The sequence below is a fragment of the Saccopteryx bilineata genome, chromosome 3, assembly GCF_036850765.1.
Source record: "Saccopteryx bilineata isolate mSacBil1 chromosome 3, mSacBil1_pri_phased_curated, whole genome shotgun sequence".
NCBI classification, from domain to species: domain Eukaryota; kingdom Metazoa; phylum Chordata; class Mammalia; order Chiroptera; family Emballonuridae; genus Saccopteryx; species Saccopteryx bilineata.
In genome coordinates, this window is record NC_089492.1 from 168,339,289 (window position 1) to 168,361,420 (window position 22,132).

At 41.0% G+C, this 22,132-nt stretch overlaps 1 protein-coding gene across 2 annotated transcripts in view; it reads left to right on the plus strand.

The window, feature by feature from the left end:
• Window positions 1-22,132, plus strand: part of NPAS2 (neuronal PAS domain protein 2) — a 274,339-nt gene that overhangs the window by 147,676 nt on the left and 104,531 nt on the right. For both annotated transcript variants that reach the window (XM_066268232.1, XM_066268233.1), the window contains exon 3: window positions 20,286-20,434. In XM_066268232.1, coding sequence (XP_066124329.1) covers window positions 20,286-20,434 — 149 coding nt within the window. The remainder of the gene's footprint in view (window positions 1-20,285; window positions 20,435-22,132) is intronic.

The window sequence follows — 22,132 nt, forward strand, 5'->3', positions numbered from 1 at the left end:
TTTATTTTATTTATTCATTTTATTTTTATTATTTTTTCAATAATTTTATTTTGTTAAAGGGGCGACATCAATAAATCAGGATACATATATTCAAAGATAACAAGTTCAGGTTATCTTGTCATTCAATTATGTTGCATACCCATCACCCAAAGTCAGATTGTCCTCTGTCACCTTCTATCTAGTTTTCTTTGTGCCCCTCCCCCTCCCCCTTTCCCTCTCCCTTGCCCCCCTCCCGCCATAACCACCACACTCTTATCAGTGTCTCTTAGTTTCACTTTTATGTCCCACCTACGTATGGAATAATGCAGTTCCTGGTTTTTTCTGATTTACCTATTTCACTTCGTATCATGTTATCAAGATCCCACCATTTTGCTGTAAATGATCCGATGTCATCATTTCTTATGGCTGGTATTCCATAGTGTATATATGCCACATCTTCTTTATCCAGTCACCTATTGACGGGCTTTTTGGTTGTTTCCATGTTCTGGCCACTGTGAACAATGCTGCAATGATTATGGGGCTGCATGTGCCTTTACGTATCAATGTTTCTGAGTTTGGGGGGTATATACCCAGTAGAGGGATTGCTGAGTCATAAGGTAATTCTATTTTCAGTTTTTTGAGGAAACAACATACTTTCTTCCATAATGGTTGTACTACTTTACATTCTCACCAACAGTGGATGAGGGTTTCTTTTTCTCCACAGCCTCTCCAACATTTGCTATTACCTGTCTTGATAATAATAGCTAATCTAACAGGTGTGAGGTGGTATTTCATTGCAGTTTTGATTTGCATTTCTCTAATAACTAAAGAAGATGAGTATTTTTTCATATATCTGTTGGCCATCTGAATTTCTTCCTGGGAGAAGAGTCTGTTCATGTCCTCTTCCCATTTTTTTATTGGATTGTTTGTTTGTTTGTTGTTGAGTTTTATGAGTTCTTTGTATATTTTGGATATTAGGCCCTTATCTGAGCTGTTGTTTGAAAATATCATTTCCCATTTAGTTGGCTTTCTGTTTATTTTGTTACCAGTTTCTCTTGCTGAACAAAAACTTCTTAGTCTGATGTAGTCCCATTCATTAATTTTTGCCTTCACTTCTCTTGCCCTTGGAGTCAAATTCATAAAATGCTCTTTAAAACCCAGGTCCATGAGTTGAGTACCTATGTCTTCTTCTATGTACTTAATTGTTTCATGTCTTATGTTTAGATTTTGATCCATTTTGAGTTCATTTTAGTACAGGGGGACAAACTGTAGTCCAGTTTCATTCTTTTGCATGTGGCTTCCCAGTTTTCCCAGCACCATTTATTGAAGAGGCTTCTTTTTCTCCATTGTGTGTTGTTGGCCCCTTTATCAAAAATTATTTGACTATATATATGTGGTTTTATTTCTGGACTTTCTATTCTGTTCCATTGGTCTGAGTGTCTATTTTTCTGCCAATACCATGCTGTTTTGTTTGTCGTGACCCTATAATAGAGTTTGAAGTCAGGTATTGTAATGCCCCCAGCTTCATTCTTTTTCTTTAGGATTGCTTTGGCTATTCGGGGTTTTTTATATTTCCATATAAATCTGATGATTTTTTGCTCTATTTCTTTAAAAAATGTCATAGGAATTTTGATGGGAATTGCATTAAATTTGTATATTGCTTTGGGTAATATGGTCATCTTGATTATATTTATTCTTCCTAGCCAAGAACAAGTATATTCTTCCATCTCATTATATCTTTTTCAATTTCCCTTAACAATGATTTATAGTTTTCATTATATAAGTCCTTTACATTCTTTGTTATGTTTATTCCTAAGTTTTTTTTGGGTTTTTTTTGTTTGTTTGTTTGTTTGTTTGTTTTGCTGCAATCATGAAGGGGATTATTCTTTTGAGTTCGTTCTCAATTGTTTCATTGTTGGCATATAGAAAGGCTATTGACTTCTGTATGTTAATTTTGTATCCTGCGACCTTACTGTATTGGCTTATTGTTTCTAGTAGTCTTTTTGTGGATTCTTTGGGGTTTTCGATGTATAGGATCATATCATCTGCCAAAAGTGATACTTTTACTTCTTCTTTTCCAATATGGATGCCTTTTATTTCTTTGTCTTGTCTGATTGCTCTGGCTAGAACCTCTAGTACCACATTAAATAAGAGTGGAGAGAGTGGACAACCCTGTCTTGTTCCTGATTTAAGGGGGAAAGCCTTCAGTTTAGTGCCATTTAATATGATGTTAGCTGATGGTTTATCATATATGGCCTTTCTATGTTGAGATATTTTCCTTCTATACCCATTCTGTTGAGAGTCTTAAACATAAAATTGTGTTGTATTTTATCAAAAGCCTTTTCTGCGTCTATTGATAAGATCATGTGGTTTTTGTTCTTTGTTTTGTTGATATGGTGTATTACGTTAACCGTTTTACATATGTTGAACCATCCTTGAGATTCTGGGATGAATCCCACTTGATCATGATGTATTATTTTTTTAATATGTTGTTGTATTCGATTTGCTAGTATTTTGTTTAGTATTTTAGCATCTGTATTCATTAGAGATATTGGTCTGTAGTTTTCTTTTTTTTGTGCCATCCTTGCCTGGTTTTGGTATGAGGGTTATGTTGGCCTCATAAAATGTGTTTGGAAGTATTGCTTCTTCTTCAACTTTTTGGAAGACTTTCAGTAGAATAGGAACCAAGTCTTCTTTGAATGTTTGATAAAATTTGCTGGTATAGCCATCTGGGCCTGGACTTTTATTTTTGGGGAGGTTTTTAATGGTTTTTTCTATTTCTTCTCTACTTATAGGTCTGTTTAGGGATTCTGCTTCTTCTTGATTCAGTCTAGGAAGGTTGTCTTGTTCTTGGAATTTATCCATTTCTTCTAGGTTGTTGAATTTAGTGGCATAAAGTTTTTCATATAGTATTCTACAATAATTCGTTGTATATCTACGGTGTCCGTGGTGATTTCTCCTCTTTCATTTTGGATTTTGTTTATATGAGTTCTTTCTCTTTTTTCCTTGGTAAATCTTGCCAAGGGTTTGTCAATTTTGTTGATCTTTTCAAAGAACCAGCTCCTTGTTCTTTTAATTTTTTTCTATAGTTTTTCTGTTCTCTATTTCATTTATTTCTGCTCTGATTTTTATTATCTCCTTTCTTTGGCTGCTTTTGGGTTGTCTTTGTTCTTCTTTTTCTAGTTCCTTAAGGTGTGAAGTTAAGTGGTTCACTTGGGCTCTCTCTTGTTTGTTCATATATGCCTGAAGTGATATGAACTTCCTTCTTATCACTGCTATCACTGTTTTTGCTGCATCCCATAGATTCTGATATGTCGTACTGTCATTTTCATTTGTCTGTATATATCTTTTGATCTCTGCACTTATTTCTTCTTTGACCCATTCATTTTTTAAAAGTATGTTGTTTAGTTTCCACATTTTTGTGAGATTTTATTCCTCTTTTTTGCAGTTGAACTCTAGTTTTGAGGTTTTATGATAAAAAAAATATGCTTGGTACAACTTTGATTTTTCTGAATTTGCTGATGTTGTTTTTGTGGCCCAACATATGGTCAATTCTTGAGAATGTTCCGTGTACACTGGAAAAAAAAAGTATACTCAGTCACTTTGGGATGAAATGTCCTGTAGATGTCTATCATATCCAGGTGCTCTAGTGTTTTGTTTAAGGCCACTATATCTTTGTTGATTCTCTGTTTGGATGACGGATCTAGAGCCATCAGAGGTGTATTGAGGTCTCCAAGTATGATTGTATTTTTGTCAGTTTTTGTTTTAAGGTCAATAAGTAGCTATCTTATATTTTGGTGCTCCTTGGTTTGGTGCATATATGTTAAGAATTGTTATGTCTTCTTGATTCAGTGTCCCCTTAGCCATTATGAAATGGCCATTTTTGTCTCTGAGTACTTTTGCTGTCTTGTAGTCAGCATTATTAGATATGAGTATTGCTACACCTGCTTTTTTTTTGGATGTTATTTGCTTGGACTATTGTTTTCCAGCCTTTCACTTTGAATTTGTTTTTATCCTTGTTACTTAGATGAGTTTTCTGTAGGCAGCATACAGTTGGATTTTCTTTTTTAATTCATTCTGCTACTCTGTTCCTTTTTATTGGTGAGTTTAATCCATTTACATTTAGTGTAATTATTAACACTTGTGAGTTCCCTATTGCCATTTTATGTCTTGTTTTTGGTTAGTTTTGTGTCTTGTTTGATCCTTCTCTTTCGTTTCTCTATCTCTTGTTTTTATTTGGTTGTATTCCATACATCTTTCCTCTGTTGCTATCTTTTTTATCTCATGTGCTTCGGTGGTGGTTTTTTCAATGGTGGTTACCTTTAAGTAATGAAAAGGGTTCCTACCCTGTTCATTGTAGCACACTGTTTTGTGAGTACTTTTGCACTCCATCGTCCTTTGCTACTGTTAATCTCCATCCTGTCTCCCCCTTTCTTTTTGTTGTTGTCACAGTTTAAATTTGGTTTTATTTTGTTCTTCTTGGAGCTTTTACTGGTGGCTTTCTTTTTTTTGTTTTGTTTTTTGTATCTGATTGGAGAACCCCCTTTAGTAATTCCTGGAGTGGGGGTTTTCTGATGATAAATTCCCTCATCTTTTCTGTATCTGTGAATTTTCTGTATCTGTGAATGTTTTTATTTCTCCTTCATATTTGAAGGATAGCTTTGATGGGTATAGTATTCGTGGCTGAAAGTTCCTCTCTTTCAGGACTTTAAATATTGGGGTCCACTCTCTTCTAGCTTGTAGAGTTTCTGCTGAGAAATCTGATGATAATCTAATAGGCCTTCTATTTCACTAATCCTCTCTTCTATCTGACCTGTTCTATTAGCTAAGCTTGTTACCTCGTTTTCAGCTCATGAATTGAGTTTTTCATCTCTGTTTGATTTGTTTTTATACTTTCAATTTCCTTGGAAATATATTCTTTGTGTTTACTGAGTTGTTTTCTGAGCTCCCTAAATTGCCTTTCTGTGTTTTCTTGTATATCTCGGAGGATTTTTAGGATTTCTATCTTGAATTCTCTGTCATTTAGCTCCAAGGTTTCCAATATATTAAATTTTTTCTCCATAGATTTTTTCTCATCTAGCTCTGTTACCTCTCTTTGTATCCATGATATTCGATTTTCTCTTCCTCAATGGCATCTGAGGGTGGTTTTGTTGATAGTATTAATGAGATTTTTAAAGAATAAAATGTTAAAAAAATTAAAAATCGAAAAGAATTGTTTTTTTTTAAAAAAAATAATGAAATAAAGAAAAATAAAATAAATTAGAAATTTAAAAAAAGGAAATTATTCCCCCCCTCCTTTTTTCCTCTCCTCTCCTCTCCCCTCTTTCTTGAGAAAATCTTGTGGTGAACTGTGAATTATAACAAACAATGCCTGTAATGGAGGGCCTGAATTGGGGAAAAGTAATAAAGGGGCAAAAAAAAAAAAAAGAAAAGAAAAAAGAAGGGGGTATATACCCACAAAAAGGAAAAATAAGGAAATAATTTGGGTCAAGAATAAAATGATTTGCTTTTAGGTGTTGGTTGACTAAGAGTTATGATGAGAGGAATAAGAGGGAAACAGGAAATGGGGGGGACAAATTAAAAAATTACTATTGTATTTAGTGGAACAAGAACTAGATAAAATGGAGAGCCAGGGATGGGAGTACTGCTAGTGAGTTAAAAAGGTGAAGTAAAACCCCCCCAAAATGCCACAAAGATAAGTTTGAGTCCCAGATAAGATAATTTGTTTGTTATTGAGATTTGAATGACAGGAGATGTAAAGGATAAAGGAAGAAACTAATATAGAGGAAGAAAACAAAGAGAGAGAGAAGAAAGAGGGAACCACTAAAAGAAGAAAAAAGAAAAAAGGAGAGAGAGAGAGAGTTAAGTGTTTTGGAGTGCAACCCTCATAGAGAGAAAGGAAGAGGAAAGAAAAGATAATGGGAGATGTAACACTTATGGGTAGTGTAGTTCAAGGAGAGGAAAGAGTAAGACCGGCAGAGAGTTAATTGACCAATTTGGAGGAGGAAAAAAAATATCAAGAATGAAGATAAGAGAAACAAACAAACAAATATAATAAAATGGGATAGGTTATAAAGTCTGCGGATTATTCTTGATTTTGAGAGGTTATCTTCTTGCTTTTTCTTTTCTCTCCCTCTTCCTGGTCAGTGACTCTGTACCCGGGTTCTGCCCCTTTGGCATGCTCAGGTAGAGGTTTGCAGTTGATAAGTCTCTATGGCGACGTCATGTATTGTGCTTTAGTCTCGTTGGCGGTCGAGGCACATTAGCATTTATAGGCTCCGACAGTGAGAGAGTTTCTATTCCTGGAGCCTTTCTCCTAGTCTTTCCTTCCTCAATTAGTAGCCTGATAATCCAGCTATGGGGTTGCTGCTGCCTCTGCCTGGGTAGTAGAGGCTCAAAGATCTGGCAACTTCCACTCTATTCCTACTCAGCACAGGGCTCTGGGTAAGGCTCAGTCAGTCAGAGCTTCTAGCATAATCAGGCGGGGCTTCCACCCACTCAAAGACCTCTGGTTCTGCCACTCTGTCTGGTAACATGGGCGGGCGCCCACTTCTGGGGCGCTTGGAGGAAACTCTCGCTCACTATCTGTGCGAGCAGACCAGGATATCAGGCCAGCAGTCTCACACTCTGAGTGAAACTCCCAACCGCATGGAAAATTTCCAGCCTTGGAATTGGCTCTCGCTCCGTCCCCGTGTGCGGCTTTTGCAAGGCACTGGGGCGGCCCGAGTTTCCGCTTTTGGCCCACACAAAGGCCCCTAACTCTGCTCCTCTGTGGGATAACATAGGCGCACACTGCTGAGGCACTCGGAGGAACCTCTCGCTCACTATCTGCGCATGCAGACCAGGATATCAGGCTAACCGCCACACCCTCTGAGTGAAACCCCCGCCAGCAGGGAAAAGTTCCAGTGTTGGTATTGGCTCTCGCTCCGTCCCCGTGCGCAGCTTTTGTGAGGCACTGGGGCTGCCCGAGATTCCGCTTTCGGCCCACACAAAGGCCTCTGACTCTGCCTCTCTGTGGGGATAACATGGGAAGCCCACTCCCGGGGCTTTGGAAGGAATCTCTCGCCCACTATCTGTACGCACCAACCAGGGGATCGGGGAAAATGGCTGCCCCACTTGTCATTCTTTGTCTGGGTTTGGCGCAAGTGTTAGCTTGTATTGCCCGGGTTGCCACAGGAACAGTTTTTCCTCGGTTTGGATCTCCGTGCCACAGCCTGGTTAGGCCATTTTTGCCACGGCCTGGATCTATTCACCCCCTTTGCCTGCCTCAGTTTCTATATTCTCAGTTCCTAGTGAAAGCCGCCCTCTTTAGGTTAGTGAGGAAGGCGGAGCATTTCTTACTTTCTATTTCCTTCGGGGTTTGGTTATATATTTAGCCAATTTTTCGCTTGACCATACCTTCGGGTGTATTGCGAAACATCTGGAGGCTCCAAGGATAGGTTTTTCTGTTTCTTATTGAAGATCTTGTTGAGTTTTTGGGGAGATTTATCGGTATCTCTTCCTACCCCACCATTACTCTGACGTCATCTGCCTATTTATTCATTTTAGAAAAGAGAGAGAGGGAGAGAGAGAGAAAAGAGAGAGAGAGACACAGAGAGAGCAAAGGAAGGAGGAGCAGGAAGCATCAACTCCCATATGTGCCTTGACCAGGCAAACCCAGGTTTTCGAACCGGTGACCTCAGCATTTCCAGGTTGACACTTTATCCACTGCGCCACCACAAGTTAGGCCTGAAACAATAAATTACATAGAAGAAAACATCAGTACTGAACTCATGGACCTTGACCATAAAGAGCATTTTATGAATTTGACTCCAAAGGCAAGGGAAGTGAAGGCAAAGATAAATGAATGGGACCACATCAGACTAAGAAGCTTTTACACAGCAAAAGAAACTTACAACAAAACAGACAGCCAACTAAATGAGAGATATTTTTAAACAACAGCACAGATAAGGGCTTAATATCCAAAATATACAAAGAAGTCACAAAATTCAACAACAAGCAAGCAAACAGTCCATTAAAAAAATGGGAAGAGGACACGAACAGTCACTTCTCCCAGGAAGAAATACAAATGGCCAATAGATATATGAAAAGATGCTCATCTTCAGTAGCTATTACAGAAATGCAAATCAAAACTACATTGAGATACCACCTCACACCTGTTAATTAGCTATTATTAACAAGACAGATAATAGCAAGTGTTGGAGAAGCTGTGGAGAGAAAGGAACCCTCATTCACTGTTGGTGGGAATGTAAAGTAGTACAACCATTATGGAAGAAAGTGTGGTGATTCCTCAAAAAATTAAAATTAAGAATAGAACTACCATATGACCCAGCAATCCTTCTACTGAGCATATACCCCCCCAAACTAAAAAACATTGGTATGTAAAGACACATGGAGCCCCATGTTCATCTCAGCATTGTTCACAGACACCAATACATGGAAACAACCAAAAAGCCCTTCAACAGATGTTTGGATAAAGAAGATGTGGTACACAATAGCGAAGATCTGGAAACAGCCCAGTGTCCATCAGAAGATGAGTGGATTAAAAAGCTTTGGTACATATATACTATGGAATACTACTCAGCCATAAGAAATGATGACATCGGATTATTTACAATAACATGGATGGACCTTGATAACATTATACGGAGTGAAATAGGTAAATCAGAAAAAAACTAAGAACTATATGAATCCATACATAGATGGGACATAAAAATGAGACTCAGAGACATGGACAAGAATGTGATGGCAATGGGGGTGGGGGGTGGGGGAGGGTGGATGGGGCGAGGAAGGAGAGAGGGGTTGGGTGAGGGGAGGGGCTCAAAGAAAACCAGATAGAAGGTAACAGAAGACAATTTGACTTTGGGGGAGGGGTATACAGCACAATCAAATGTCAAAATAATCTGGAGATGTTTTCTCTCAACATATGTACCCTGATTTATCAATGTCACTGCATTAAATTTAATAAATAAATTTAAAAAAAAGATGTACATATATACTATGGAATACTACTCAGTCATAAGAAATGATGACATAGGATCATTTGCAACAACATGGATGAATCTTGATAACATTATATTGAGTGAAATAAGTAAATCAGAAAAAACTAAGAACTGTATGATTCCATACATAGGTGGGACACAAAATTCAGACTCATGGACATGAGCAAGAGTGCATTGATTACCAGGCAGAGTTGAAGGGAGGAGAGGGATAGGGCAGGAGGAGGGGAGAGGCATAAAGAAAACCAAATAAAAGGTGACAGACAATTTATCTTTGGATGGATATTTATCTTATGTGATGGATATACAACATAATCAAATGTCAAAATTATCTGGTGATGTTTTCTCTGAATCTATGTACTCTAATTAATCAATGTCACCCTGTTAAAATTAACTGTCTAGGCCCTGGCTGGTTGGCTCAGTGGTAGAGCGTTGGCCTGGTGTGCGGAAGTCCCAGGTTCGATTCACATAGGAGAACTACCCATCTGCTATTCCATCCCTCCCCCTCTTCTTCCTCTCTGTCCCTCTCTTCCCCTCCCACAGCCAAGGCTCCATTGGAGCAAAGTTGGCCCGGGCGCTGAGGATGGCTCCATGGCCTCTGCCTCAGGCGCTAGAGTGGCTGTGGTCTCAACAGAGCGATGCCCCAGATGGGCAGAGCATCGCCCCCTAGTGGGCGTGCCAGGTGGATCCCGATCGGGTGCATGCGGGAGTCTGTCTGACTGCCTCCCGGTTTCCAGCTTCAGAAAAAAAAAATTGTCTAAATAATTTTTTTTAAAAGGTGAGGCTTGTATCAATATATATTTAAAACACATGCATACCTAGTACCTTCCCTTCCTCCGAACTCTCTTCTCTCCCTCTTTCTCATAAACTCAATCAGAAGAAACAATTCAACTGAAGAATGGAGAGAAGATTTTAACAGATGCTTCACAAAAGAAGATGTGTGAAAGAATAGTAAGCATGTGAAAAGTTCAACATTGCTAGTCATCAGTAAAATGAAAATTAAAACTGCAGTGAGAAAATACTACAATGGCTAAGTGAAAAAAGATTGATAATACCAAGTGTTGAAGAGAATGTGAAGCAACTGGAACTCTCCTATGTTGCTGGTGGAATTACAAAAACAGTATAGCCCCTTTGTGTAACAGGATGGCAATATCTGATAATGTTAAATATATATTTGGTGTTAAATAATGTTAAATAATATGACTTAATCATTTCACATTTATGTATTTACCCAAGAAAAGTGAAGGCCTATGTCTGCACAAAGACATGGACATGGATATTCAGAAGGCATTATTCTTAATACCCTGAATTAAAAACATTCTAGTTGGCAGTTAAAAGGAATGAAATATTAATATATGTAACAACATGGGTAAATTTCAAAAACTTTATGCTAAATGAAAGTCAGTGGACTCTCTGAATCCATTTATATGAAATTCTAAAGAAAGAATTCTAAAAAACAAGCAGATTAGTGTTTTCTGTGGCTGTCACCAAAGAGAGATCACCAAGAAAGATGTAGGAAAAAACCTTTTTTAAGGATTAGGACACTGTTTTATATGTGGTTTTGGTGGTGGTTACAGAGTTAATCAAAATTCATCAAACTATACACTTAAAAGGGGTGAATTTTATTAAATGTAAATAGTGCCTTGAAGGAAATAAACCCAAGGCTGATTAAGTATCTTTCAGCTTGTTGCCCCAGTGCTTCAGTGCTGCTGGTCTTGGGTCTGCCTAGTAGACCTCCTTATTTGGAAATAAGTCCTTGAAAGTTTGCTTTCTTTCTCTTACCTTAGAGCTGTGGATCCAGCTTAACACTGGCCAATTGCCAGTTGGCATCACAGTGTGTCCCAGACAGAGGCTGATGGAAAGAAGCTTGTGTTTCTGTCATTACCATACAATACTTCATTGTGTTGTCTACTAGGTCATGGTTGTTATCTACTTGAAAAAAGACACAGAATAATAATGAGCTGACTGTTATTGGCTTGCAAATAATCTATAATGGGCAAAGTGGGACAGAAACAGCTTTTTTTGTGGTTAAGGAGGTTGCAGTCACTCTTTAAAATGTAGGCCAAAAATCATTTATAATGCATAGACTCCCACTCAGAACATTAGAAGTATCTCTTCTTCTCTGCCATGTGTTTGAATACTGTGGCTTTTTACCCCGGACCAGCAAAAAAGCACCTAGCATCTTCCTGCTGCACCTCCAGCCAGTGTGTGACTGAGAGGGCAGATGTGAAGACAGTACTCAGGTAGCAACAAGGCCTTTGTACAAACCCTTTAAGGATTTCAAGTCCTCCCCATAACCCAAGAACAAGAATGAGAGGAAATTTAGGAAAAGGAAGAGACCCTTTGATGAGCTTTGAAGAATTGCCTCAGTTTTATTACAGAACAGCCCACACTGAGCAAAAGATACCTTATAAGGGGGTGTATGGCAGTAGCCACAGCCACCATCATAGCCGCCTGGCCCATGCAGGTTTGCATTTGATTCCGACAGACAATAATGAAACAACGGAGCCAAGAACTGGTGGGCCATTACCTATAATCCTAGTATGCACCCAGCAGGCAAGAAATACACACAGTGGGAAGACACTTCCCTTTCCATTCAGGGCTCCCAAAGCCACTGACTCATCCAAGTATTCCTAGAATCAAAGGTTTCTACCTCACCAGCCTTATTCACCTCTGTTTCCATCTCCACTCTGCACAAACTGGCTTTTCCTTCAGCATTCTGCCATATTGGCTGCTTCTCTTCTCCACGTGTCCTTTCTGTGCTCTCCTTCAGCACGGGCTCCTCTGCCCCATTTTATAGTGTAGAAATAAAAACCTTTAATCCAATATACAAACAAAGAAGTCTCTGATACAAAGTCACTTATCTAAGGCATAATGGGATTCCTCATGAGAGTGTATCACCCCACATCATGCAACAGTCAAGGGTGTGGGGAAAAGCTTAGTTTTGAAAAGATCTTAGTATTAAAAGGGTAGGAAAGGCTTAGTGTTACAACTAAGCCTTAGGCTATAACAACTTGCCTGCTTACAGCCTTTCCCCCACACCCAAAGCAAACTATAAGCGAGCAAACATATATATCATATTTACACACTTATTTGACCAAAAGGGGGTGTGTTGACATAAAGACAGGTTGTGTGGTATTAGTCAGAGGCAGAGTTGTGGCTACCATGCTATCTAAGAAAGGGTGTTTGCAATGTGTCCCTGTGTTTCCAAGTGCTGTTGCAAGAGGCAGAATCTTCACTTGATACTGACACCTATAGATATTGACACTGACCCCAAGCAAGGTGACTCCCTCTGAGGAGAACAGGCTGAGTTATCTCAGCCACCAGCACTCTGTCCTGACTTCCAGTGGCCTCCTGATAAGGGATCAGCTTCCCCAGGCACCTTAATCCCAAGCCCCAGGATACCTGGAGCAGTAGGCTGACCATCAAGGGCCCTCCAGCTATGACCCCTATTGTCTCAGTGAGCCCACTTTTGAAACATTCTGTCCTGGGTGAATTTGCAAAGGGTAGGTCAGCTTTCCCAGTGCTGCATCACCTTTGAATGAGCTGAACTTTAATGAGGGACTTGTTCTGTGATGCTGAGAGCCAGCCTCTTGCTATGCCATTAAGGATCAAGACCTCTGGAGTGGTCCTGCTTCCCAGGCTTCCTGTGTTGTATGTCCCTTTAGCCATAACTTCTTGTTCAGATTCCCAGGAATCCTGGAGTTCCTCAAAGGAGCCTCCAAGGAGCTGCCCTCCCCTCAACTAAGCAACTCCACTTGGATCTCTTTATTGGTATGCAGTGTTGTGGGCCATTTCTTTAAAACAAGCTTTATTTTTTAGAGCAATTGCAGGTTCTCAGAAAAACAGAAGAGAAGGTACAGATATTTCCCGTATCCCGCTGTCCCTACATATTCACAGCCTCCACATTATCAATACTCACCTCAATTATCCTATAATTGATAAACCTCAACGAGTGACTCATCATTATCTTCCAGAGTCCATAGTTGACATTGGGGTTCACTCCAGGCGTTGTACATTCTGTGGGTTTGGACAAATATATAATAACATGTATTCATCATTATAGTGTCGTACAGAATAGTTTCACTTCCTTCAAAATCCTGTTTCCTTCATCCCTCACCACTTCAACCTCTGGCAGCTACTGATCTTTTTACTGTCTTTGTTGGAATCCATGGGAGTCAGAAAAGACCAGAGTAACAGGCTTTATTGAAAGGAAGAAAGGAACCCTGCAGGGCATTTCTCCGGGGAGAAGGGCACCAGTTACAGATTATGAGGCTAATTTTATAGAGTTTGGGAGAGCCTGAGGGGATACTGAGTCAGAAGTTCTGATATGTTTTCTTTTACGGTTTTATGGTTTTGGCTTCCTGGAACACTCCTCCTTGGGAGGTTGATCAGCTTTCTGGAACTCTTCTGCCTCAGGGGCAATTATCCAGTAAGTAAGGGTGAGTTCAGGCAGCCAGGTGGGACAACAAAAGGGCAGTTGGAATTTTTTATAAATTCATGTATCTATCATTTCTCAACTCCGTGGTTACATATAAAAGAAAGGCAGTTATTAATTTTATAATATACAGTGAGGGGTATAATATACGGATGAGGAGAAAGAGGAGAAAAAAATGGAAAATTATTGTTTCTTCTGGAGAGAACTCAAGGAAAGAACCTTGCCAAGCCAAGTCCTCCATCCAGTTAAGGAGGTCATCAATTTCCATGCTGTGAGGTCTGAACCAGGTGATGTCTTCGAAAACCTGAGTAAGGAAGTAAAAATATCTTGCAAGGTAATAATTGTTAGTTGCTTGCTGCGAGTGCCAATTGGACAGGGTGATATGGTGATATGTGGTCTCCTGGATGAGCCTCATGAGACCTGCTGGTCTGATTTCTCTCAAATGGGAGGACATGGAGATTTTTAGAGACAGAGAATCTGTTGGTATAAGTTTTAGAAGGACTGAGTATGTGTGGTTGAAAAGGAAGGGGTTTGGAGAACATTCAGGAGGGAACATCTCAGGCTGAGGGGCGGTTTCTTCCTGCTGTCATCCCTACCTATTTGATATTTCCCTCATGAAGTTCTCCTTGGGGTGTTGGGGAATAAGAGTGTAGGAGCATTTGATTGTAGGTAATCCTAGAGATTTCTCTCATCCAGGGCTGTAAGAACTTGATAAAGAAGGGGGCAAGCATTAAAATTAGGCACAGAATTAGGATTGGTTTTATAATTGGTGCTAGCATCGAGAACAAGGGGTTTTTCCACCATTGTTCGGAGTAGGGGTGTATTTATAGGGTTCCATATTTTTCTGTTTCGCAAGGGCAGGTTTCAGGGTTGGTGTGTAGAGTTAGGTAGATTTTTCCAATTTTCTGATTGGTGAAGGTCTGCATGAGGTTCTGTAAGAAACTAGTGAACAAACATAAGAGGCAGGGTCCAAAAGTTAGAAAAATAAAAATAGGAGAGTGAGTGGACCAATGAAAGGCGATAGTCAAGACACCCAGTTTGTGCGAAACCACTGACTCCATGTTTACGAATTTGCTGAGCTTCAGAGAGAGAGAGAGAGAGTAGGAATAAGACAGGGTAGTGGCCAGTACCCCTGCTCCTAGACCTACTCCTGTAGAAGTTTCTAAAGCAATAGAAGAGGGATTACCTGTACAGCTCATTTGGTCCTTAGATTGATGGGTAGTGTACTAGGAATTGAAAGAGGCTCATGGGGTGTGATTAGGTTGATATTTGGGGTGAGATAGATTAGGGTACAGGTTTCTGTTCAATTAGTAGGGAGACACATATAGGTGTTATGCTGTTTTTCTACTTTAGCAGCAGTAGGAGTTGTCAGGATCATGGTGTGTGGACCTGTCCATGTGAAAGTCAGTCCTTGGGTGATGTACTGCTGGAAGCACCTCTTGGACAATCTTTGAACAGTTTGCTGAGTAACCTGTAAATCCTACAAGTACTTAAGGAAAGGGTGGTTTCATTTCTGTACTTTGTAGTTAGAGTTTAAGTCCTAATGACTACTGCTTCTAGCTGGAATTAGCAGCAGGTCCCAGCCTACAATAGGTATGGGGCATTGAGACAAGAGGAATAAAGGAGATACTATACATTAAATACAGCAACAAAATCAGACTGTCAACACCCACAGTAGAGATCTTTGAGGGATAAATAAAACTCAAATATTCAGGAAAGGCATATTGTGTTCACAAGAAATGAGATCAGTTTATCTTCTACTTGGAAGAAATGCCTTAGGCTTGTGAACGATGTCCTTGGGCCTTCAGTGGCAATTCCCAGCATGCTGGGCAAGATCAGGTCACAGGTAGCTGGAGCAGGGCTAGAAGAGACTGAACCCTCCCTCCATGGAGCAAGGGGGCAGTTTACCTTCTCGTGTCCCTCTTTCCACAGCAATGATGTGTCCCTTGATGGGGCCAGGAAGCCTGGCAGGCTTCAGTTCAATGACCTTTCTTTCCACTCTGAAGCAGGGCCCTTTAGGGTGCTGGAGCCTTTAAGGGCATATGCCAAAAGCTGGTATTTTCTGACCTCTTTTGGGCCTTATTTGCCTTTTCTATTATTCCCTTGGCCATTATAGACCTTAAAAGCCATGTTCAGAAGATCTCACTAAGGGGCTTGACTAAGAGAGCAAAATTGGGAATCCAGTGTTTAAGGAAGCCTATTAGACTAAGGAAAGAAAGGATTTGATTTGCAGTGGTAGGTGGTTGGAGACTGCGGAGGGTCTGAGTTCGATGTAGTGTAAGACCTCAGGTGGTGGGGGTTAAGGTGATGCCCAGATAGACTATGGACTAAGAGTGAAGTTGAGCCTTAGCAGAAAAGACACGATATCCCTTCCTGGCAAGGAAGTTAAGAAGGGTGGTAGTGTGTCTCCTTGAGGCAAGCAGGTAGGGGCTGCAGAGGAGTAGGTTATCTACATATTATAAGAGAGTACTAGTTTTGATATTGCATGCTGCTAAATCCTGAACTAGTGCCTACCCAAACAGGCATGGGCTGTTTCTGAACCCCTGGGGTAAGACAGTCCATGTAAATTGCTGGGCTGCATTAGTGTTCGGGTCAGTCCAGGGGAATGCAAACAGAAAGTAAGAGTCAGGGTGTAGAGGAATGGTAAAGAAGGCTTCCTTGAGGTCTAGGATTGTGAAGTGAGTGGTGTTTTGTAAGGACCAAGAGAAAATCAGAAAATAAGCAGGGCACTAATGGAACAGGGAACTTAAGGGTTACAGGCAGGTCCTGCTCCTGTTCTGTTAGGAATAACATGCCCAAGGTCATTCAAGAAGCAGAGACAGATAGGGACTCTGGGAGGTTGAAAGAAAGAGAGAGAAAAAAAGGAAAAAGAGACAAATGTTTGCATTCTATTGGTTAAGAGACCCTTATCAGAAGTTTATGTTTGAAATTCCCTAGCCAATGACTAACAGCCACATCAGCTTCTGTATGATGCTTGCTCATCCTAGATAGCCACCCTATAAAAAGGAGCCATTTTAGAAGCTCGGGGCTGCAGTACTCCAGTCTCTTCGGAGGCGTGGGTTGCCTGCAGTCCCTGCGCAGGTTTGGGGGGCTGCAGTGTTCCCCTGTGTGGGTTACCTGCATCCCTGTACAGGTTTGGGGGGCTGCAGTGCTCCCTTGCATGGATTGCCTGCAGTCCCTGCACAGGTCTGCAATAAAACTTATAAAATTCACTTTCTGTCTGCTGCAGTCTGTCTCCTGGGATGTAACAGTTTGAGGGAATGTGTGACAGTACCTGGTAGAGATTAGGGACTACTGGATGGAGGGGAACTACTGCCTCATTGATTAGGTGTAAGTCTGATACGAGGCGATAAGCCTTTGAAGGTTTTTGAACAGGAACGATGGGGGTATTGCAGGAAAAGTCCATGGGGATGAGTAAGCCTGGTTTAAGAGGTGGGTAATTATTGGTTTAAGGCCTTAGAAACAGACACAGTTACACATTAAACAAAGACTTCACATAGAGATTATGAATTAAGAATTTAAATGAGCATGCTTTACTTGTTTCAATTAAAATTATACTAGAGATATTTTCTGACAAACAGAGACAAGACAGATTACTACTCACACAGCTCAATAGACAACTCTGCTTTTTTAAGCTTTTCGAGATGGCAGGGAGTTTTCAGCATAGAGGGGAGGAAGAGAGAAAGCAGATGGATGAACAGCGTGAACAGCTGGATGGAAAAGAAGGAGGGTCAGAATCTGCAGGAGGAGGAGGAGATTAAAGTGCTGGTGGTGACGCCACGTGGTCAGGGAGTCAAAGGATTTAAAGCTCTGAGGAGAGGGGAGAGGACGAGGAGTAGTGGAAGGTACAGTCAGTCTCTGAGGAGGGGGAAGGATGGGTCAAAGAAAAAAAAGAGACAGCCGAAGCCAGTGGGGTGGGGGAATGGGTTAAAGAAGAAAAAGAGACAGAGCCGCCCATCTGTAAGGAGGGAGGAGGGGTTTAAGAACACAGTGTAGAAGGGAGGGGCCACTGACCAGTAGGGGAGGAAAAAGAGAGAATGGTATTTGCAAGTAAATGAGAAACAGGATTTTGTGAAGAGAGGGGAGGGGGCTTTCTGGAGGGAAGAGACTCAAGTGGAGAGATTTGCAGAGGGACCAGAGAGGGGTCCCGAGAGAGGGGTCCCCCTGGGGGTCAGGAAGAAGGGAGAGAGAGTTGGGAGTCTGTGGAGAAGGAAAGATTAGGAGCGGAGGTTTTAGGTGACGTTTCTCTGGCCAAAAACAGCCTGCATGTAGATCAAGCGGCACAGAGATTTAGGACAGGAGTGAAGGGAGAAGAAAAGCCTGGATATAAGGAATTTCTGATGCCCTCCCCGTCTGGTGGCAGAAATGGTCAAGATCTCTTAGGATATTGTAATGATAGTAGAAAGCAAACTGGCTAGGTGCCTAGACTTTTGAGGAAGTCCGTAGAAGCAGGCCACTCGGAGTAGAAACCTCCCAAACTGTGAACCTCAGAGAGTAGAGTGAGTCCCAAAGGAGTAGAGGAGTCCTGAAGGAGTAGTCTCAGATGAGTAAAGGAGTAGTCTCTGAGGCCTGAGATTGGGAGCAGCCCATGTTCTGAGGGGAGTCTGGCTGGATGGTTTGGACTGAGAGGAGCCCACAGTAGAGGAGACCGGTGAGAGAAGGGGTGGAGAAAATCTCCATAGAAAGAGAGTCTCAGACAAGAGGTCGTCACCCCAAGGCTGAAATCCTGGGATGTAGGAGAGTGGCCTTGCTAGGTGCACCTAGACTTTCATAGAAGTCCATAAAGGAGTAGAGGCAGACCACTCGTAGATACGGAGTCCGAAGTCAAAACTGTCTGATCAGGAAGGGGGTGTTTTTAGAGAGAAATTTGGAGGCCAACCAGGGAAGGGGAGGGAGAAACTCCTTATCTTTCTGGTTGGCAGGGGTTCAGGACAGGGACAGATCACCGGCCAATCGACCTACAATTACACGTCCAAACAGAATCAGGGAGTAAGTCCGGGATGAGCTGCCACTGCCCATTGTTTCCCTGGTTGTAAGTTTGGACGGCAAAGAGGGGCTGTCCAGGCAGTTAGCACCCTGTCCCGGGTTTCGGCACTAAATGTAGGAATCCATGGGAGTCCGAAAAGACCAGAGTAACAGGCTTTATTGAAAGGAAGAAAGGAACACTGCCGGTCACTTCTCCAGGAAGAAGGGCACTAGTTACAGATTATGAGGTGAATTTTATAGAGTTTGAGAGAGCCTGAGAGGATACTGAGTCAGAAGTTCCCTTTTAGCATTTATGGTTTTGGCTTCCTGGAACACTCCTCCTTGGGAGGTTGATCAGCTTTCTGGAACTCTTCTGCCTCAGGGGCAATTATCCAGTAAGTAAGGGTGAGGTCAGGCAGCCAGGTGGGACAACAAAAGGGCAGTTGGAATTTCATATAAATTCATGTATCTATCAGTCTCCATAGTTCTGTCTTTTCCAGAATAACATACAGTTGGAATCACATATGTAGGATGAGGCCTTTTCAGATTAGCTTCTTGTGGGTCAAGTAAGTTTGCAAATATGATGTATATGTTTGCTCGCTTATAGTTTGATTTGGGTGTGGGGGACAGGCTGTAAGCAGGCAGGATCCTTATAGCCTAATGCTTAGTTTTAAGACTAAGCCTTTCCTATCCTTTTAATACTAAGATCTCAACACTAAGCTTTTCCCCACACCCTTAACTGTTGCATAATGTGGGGTGGTGCACTCTTATGAGGAATCCCATTTATGCCTCAGATAAGTGACTTTGTATCAGAGACTTTCTTCTTTGTATATTGGCTTAAAGGTTTTGATTTCTACACTATAAAATGGGGGCAGACTGGGAGCTTGCTCTCTCAGTTCCTGCTATCATCATTGCAGGGGCCTCCCTGATCCCTTGCCCTTCATGGGAAAATCAGGTTTTCTGTTTTTCCCTTGTCTTCTCTTGTGGTTTGCCTGTCTTGGTGAGACACCAATAAACAGAATGGCCCACCATCGTCCGAGTCTGCCATTTCTTTACTGTCTGCCCAAATCCAATGGGAACCTGCATGTGAATGGCCACAATGGTGGCTCCTGGCCATACACCCACCAGTTCTTGGCTCCATTGTTTTATTACCATCTGTCTGCATCATTGTTTTATTACCGTCTATTACAAACCTGCATTGGCCAGGCAGCTGTGATGGTGGCCGTGGCTACTGGCCATACATTTCTGCATAGTAATATGCACTTAAGGTTCCTCCATGTCATATTTAAAAGGGTTGAGCCACTCTTATCAACATGACAACCACAAGCAGTTCCTGTCCTATGTTGGCCCTGGGTTGGGCATAGCTTGCAGGTAGTTCCATGTGGGGTGTTCCTTGTCTCCCAGACAGGATAATGAGTTCTGGGGCAGTGGCCAGGACATATGCCCTGGGTGGCACTGGCTATTTGCTAAAAACTGAGGACCCTGGCTGCCCTCTATGACTTGGATGGGTGCTCTGAGTTGGGGACCATTATTTGAGGCTAAGAAAGAACTATCAGAGCAAAACACTCGGGGCTGCAGCATCTAAACACCATGTGCTTGTTCTCTGAAGATCAAAGCTCTGTGAAGTCAGAGTGAGTGGCATCTGTTGACAGCTAAGCTGTGTAAAATTTTACATCTGAGTCAGAACTTTTTTGTTAATGCTGTCTCTCTTTGTGACCAAGAGTCTAGCAAAACATCTCTCTGTCCCCTTGATTCAGTTCTAAACTGTAGTGAATGTTACTTTCTGTGGAAGTCTTGATAGTGTGATCACAACAGAGCATGTACTGATGGGAAATACCTCCATTTCATAAGAAAGCCTTCAGGAAGCAGAATGCTCCAGTAACCCGTGTGTTTTGTGTTTGCAGAGCTTCTCGAAACAAGTCTGAGAAGAAGCGTCGGGACCAGTTCAATGTTCTCATCAAAGAGCTTAGCTCTATGCTCCCTGGCAACACACGGAAAATGGACAAAACCACCGTGCTGGAAAAGGTCATCAGCTTTTTGCAGAAACATAATGGTAAAGTTTATGACTTTCTTCATTTTCATGCCATTCCTGCCATTTCATTTGCAGTGACTTCATCCCCCTGGGCTTCTTGCTCAGTTCTCCCTCCCCGGCAAAGCCCAATCGCATCAGTCATAGGCTCTGTGTGTCCAAGGCACTATGCCCTAGTATGAGTCCATCTCTAGCAGTTTTGGTAGAGGACACTTATCTCCAAAATTGCTTTATCAGCTGGAGGAGAGAATCCAGAACAGTGTCACAGTTAGCACCCTGCCCAGTAAAGTGGCATTAATAGAGGGAGCATCTTGATTAACAAGCATTTTTCACCCAGCCCAGCAGAAATACAGTACCCATACTTATTATCCCCTGGATCAGACTGTACTAGTTCCTCCAACCACCCTGAAACCATCCCTAAATAATATAGCCTTCCCCTTATTTAATGTGGTACTAGAGGTTCTAGCCAGAGCAATCAGACAAGACAAAGAAATAAAAGGCATCCATATTGGAAAAGAAGAAGTAAAGGTATCACTTTTTGCAGATGATGTGATCCTATACATCGAAAACCCCAAAGAATCTACAAAAAGACTACTAGAAACAATAAGCCAATACAGTGAGGTCGCAGGATACAAAATTAACATACAGAAGTCAATAGCCTTTCTATATGCCAACAATGAAACATTTGAGCATGAACTCAAAAGAATAATCCCCTTCACGATTGCAACAAAAAAAATACCTAGGAATAAACATAAAAAGAATGTAAAGGACTTATATAATGAAAACTATAAATCATTGTTAAAGGAAATCAAAAAAGATATAATGAGATGGAAGAATATTCTTTGTTCTTGGTTAGGAAGAATAAATATAATCAAAATGGCCATATTACCCAAAGTAATATACAAATTTAATGCAATTCCCATCAAAATTCCAATGACATTTTTTAAAGAAATGGAACAAAAAATCATCAGATTTATATGGAACTATAAAAACCCCCAAATAGCCAAAGCAATCCTAAAGAAAAAGAATGAAGCTGGGGGCATTACAATACCTGACTTCAAACTATATTATAGGGCCACGACAATCAAAACAGCATGGTATTGGCAGAAAAATAAACACTCAGATCAATGGAACAGAATAGAAAGTCCAGAAATAAAACCACATATATATAGTCAAATAATTTTTGATAAAGGGGCCAACAACACACAATGGAGAAAAGAAAGCCTCTTCAATAAATGGTGCTGGGAAAACTGGGAAGCCACATGCAAAAGAATGAAACTGGACTACAGTTTGTCCCCCTGTACTAAAATTAACTCAAAATGGATCAAAGATCTAAACATAAGACCTGAAACAATTAAGCACATAGAAGAAGACATAGGTACTCAACTCATGGACCTGGGTTTTAAAGAGCATTTTATGAATTTGACTGCACAGGCAAGAGAAGTGAAGGCAAAAATTAATGAATGGGACTACATCAGACTAAGAAGTTTTTGCTCAGCAAGAGAAACTGATAACAAAATAAACAGACAGCCAACTAAATGGGAAATGATATTTTCAAACAGCAGCTCAGATAAGGGCCTAATATCCAAAATATACAAAGAACTCATAAAACTCAACAACAAACAAACAATCCAATAAAAAAATGGGAAGAAGACATGAACAGACACTTCTCCCAGGAAGAAATACAAATGGACAACAGATATATGAAAAGATGCTCATCTT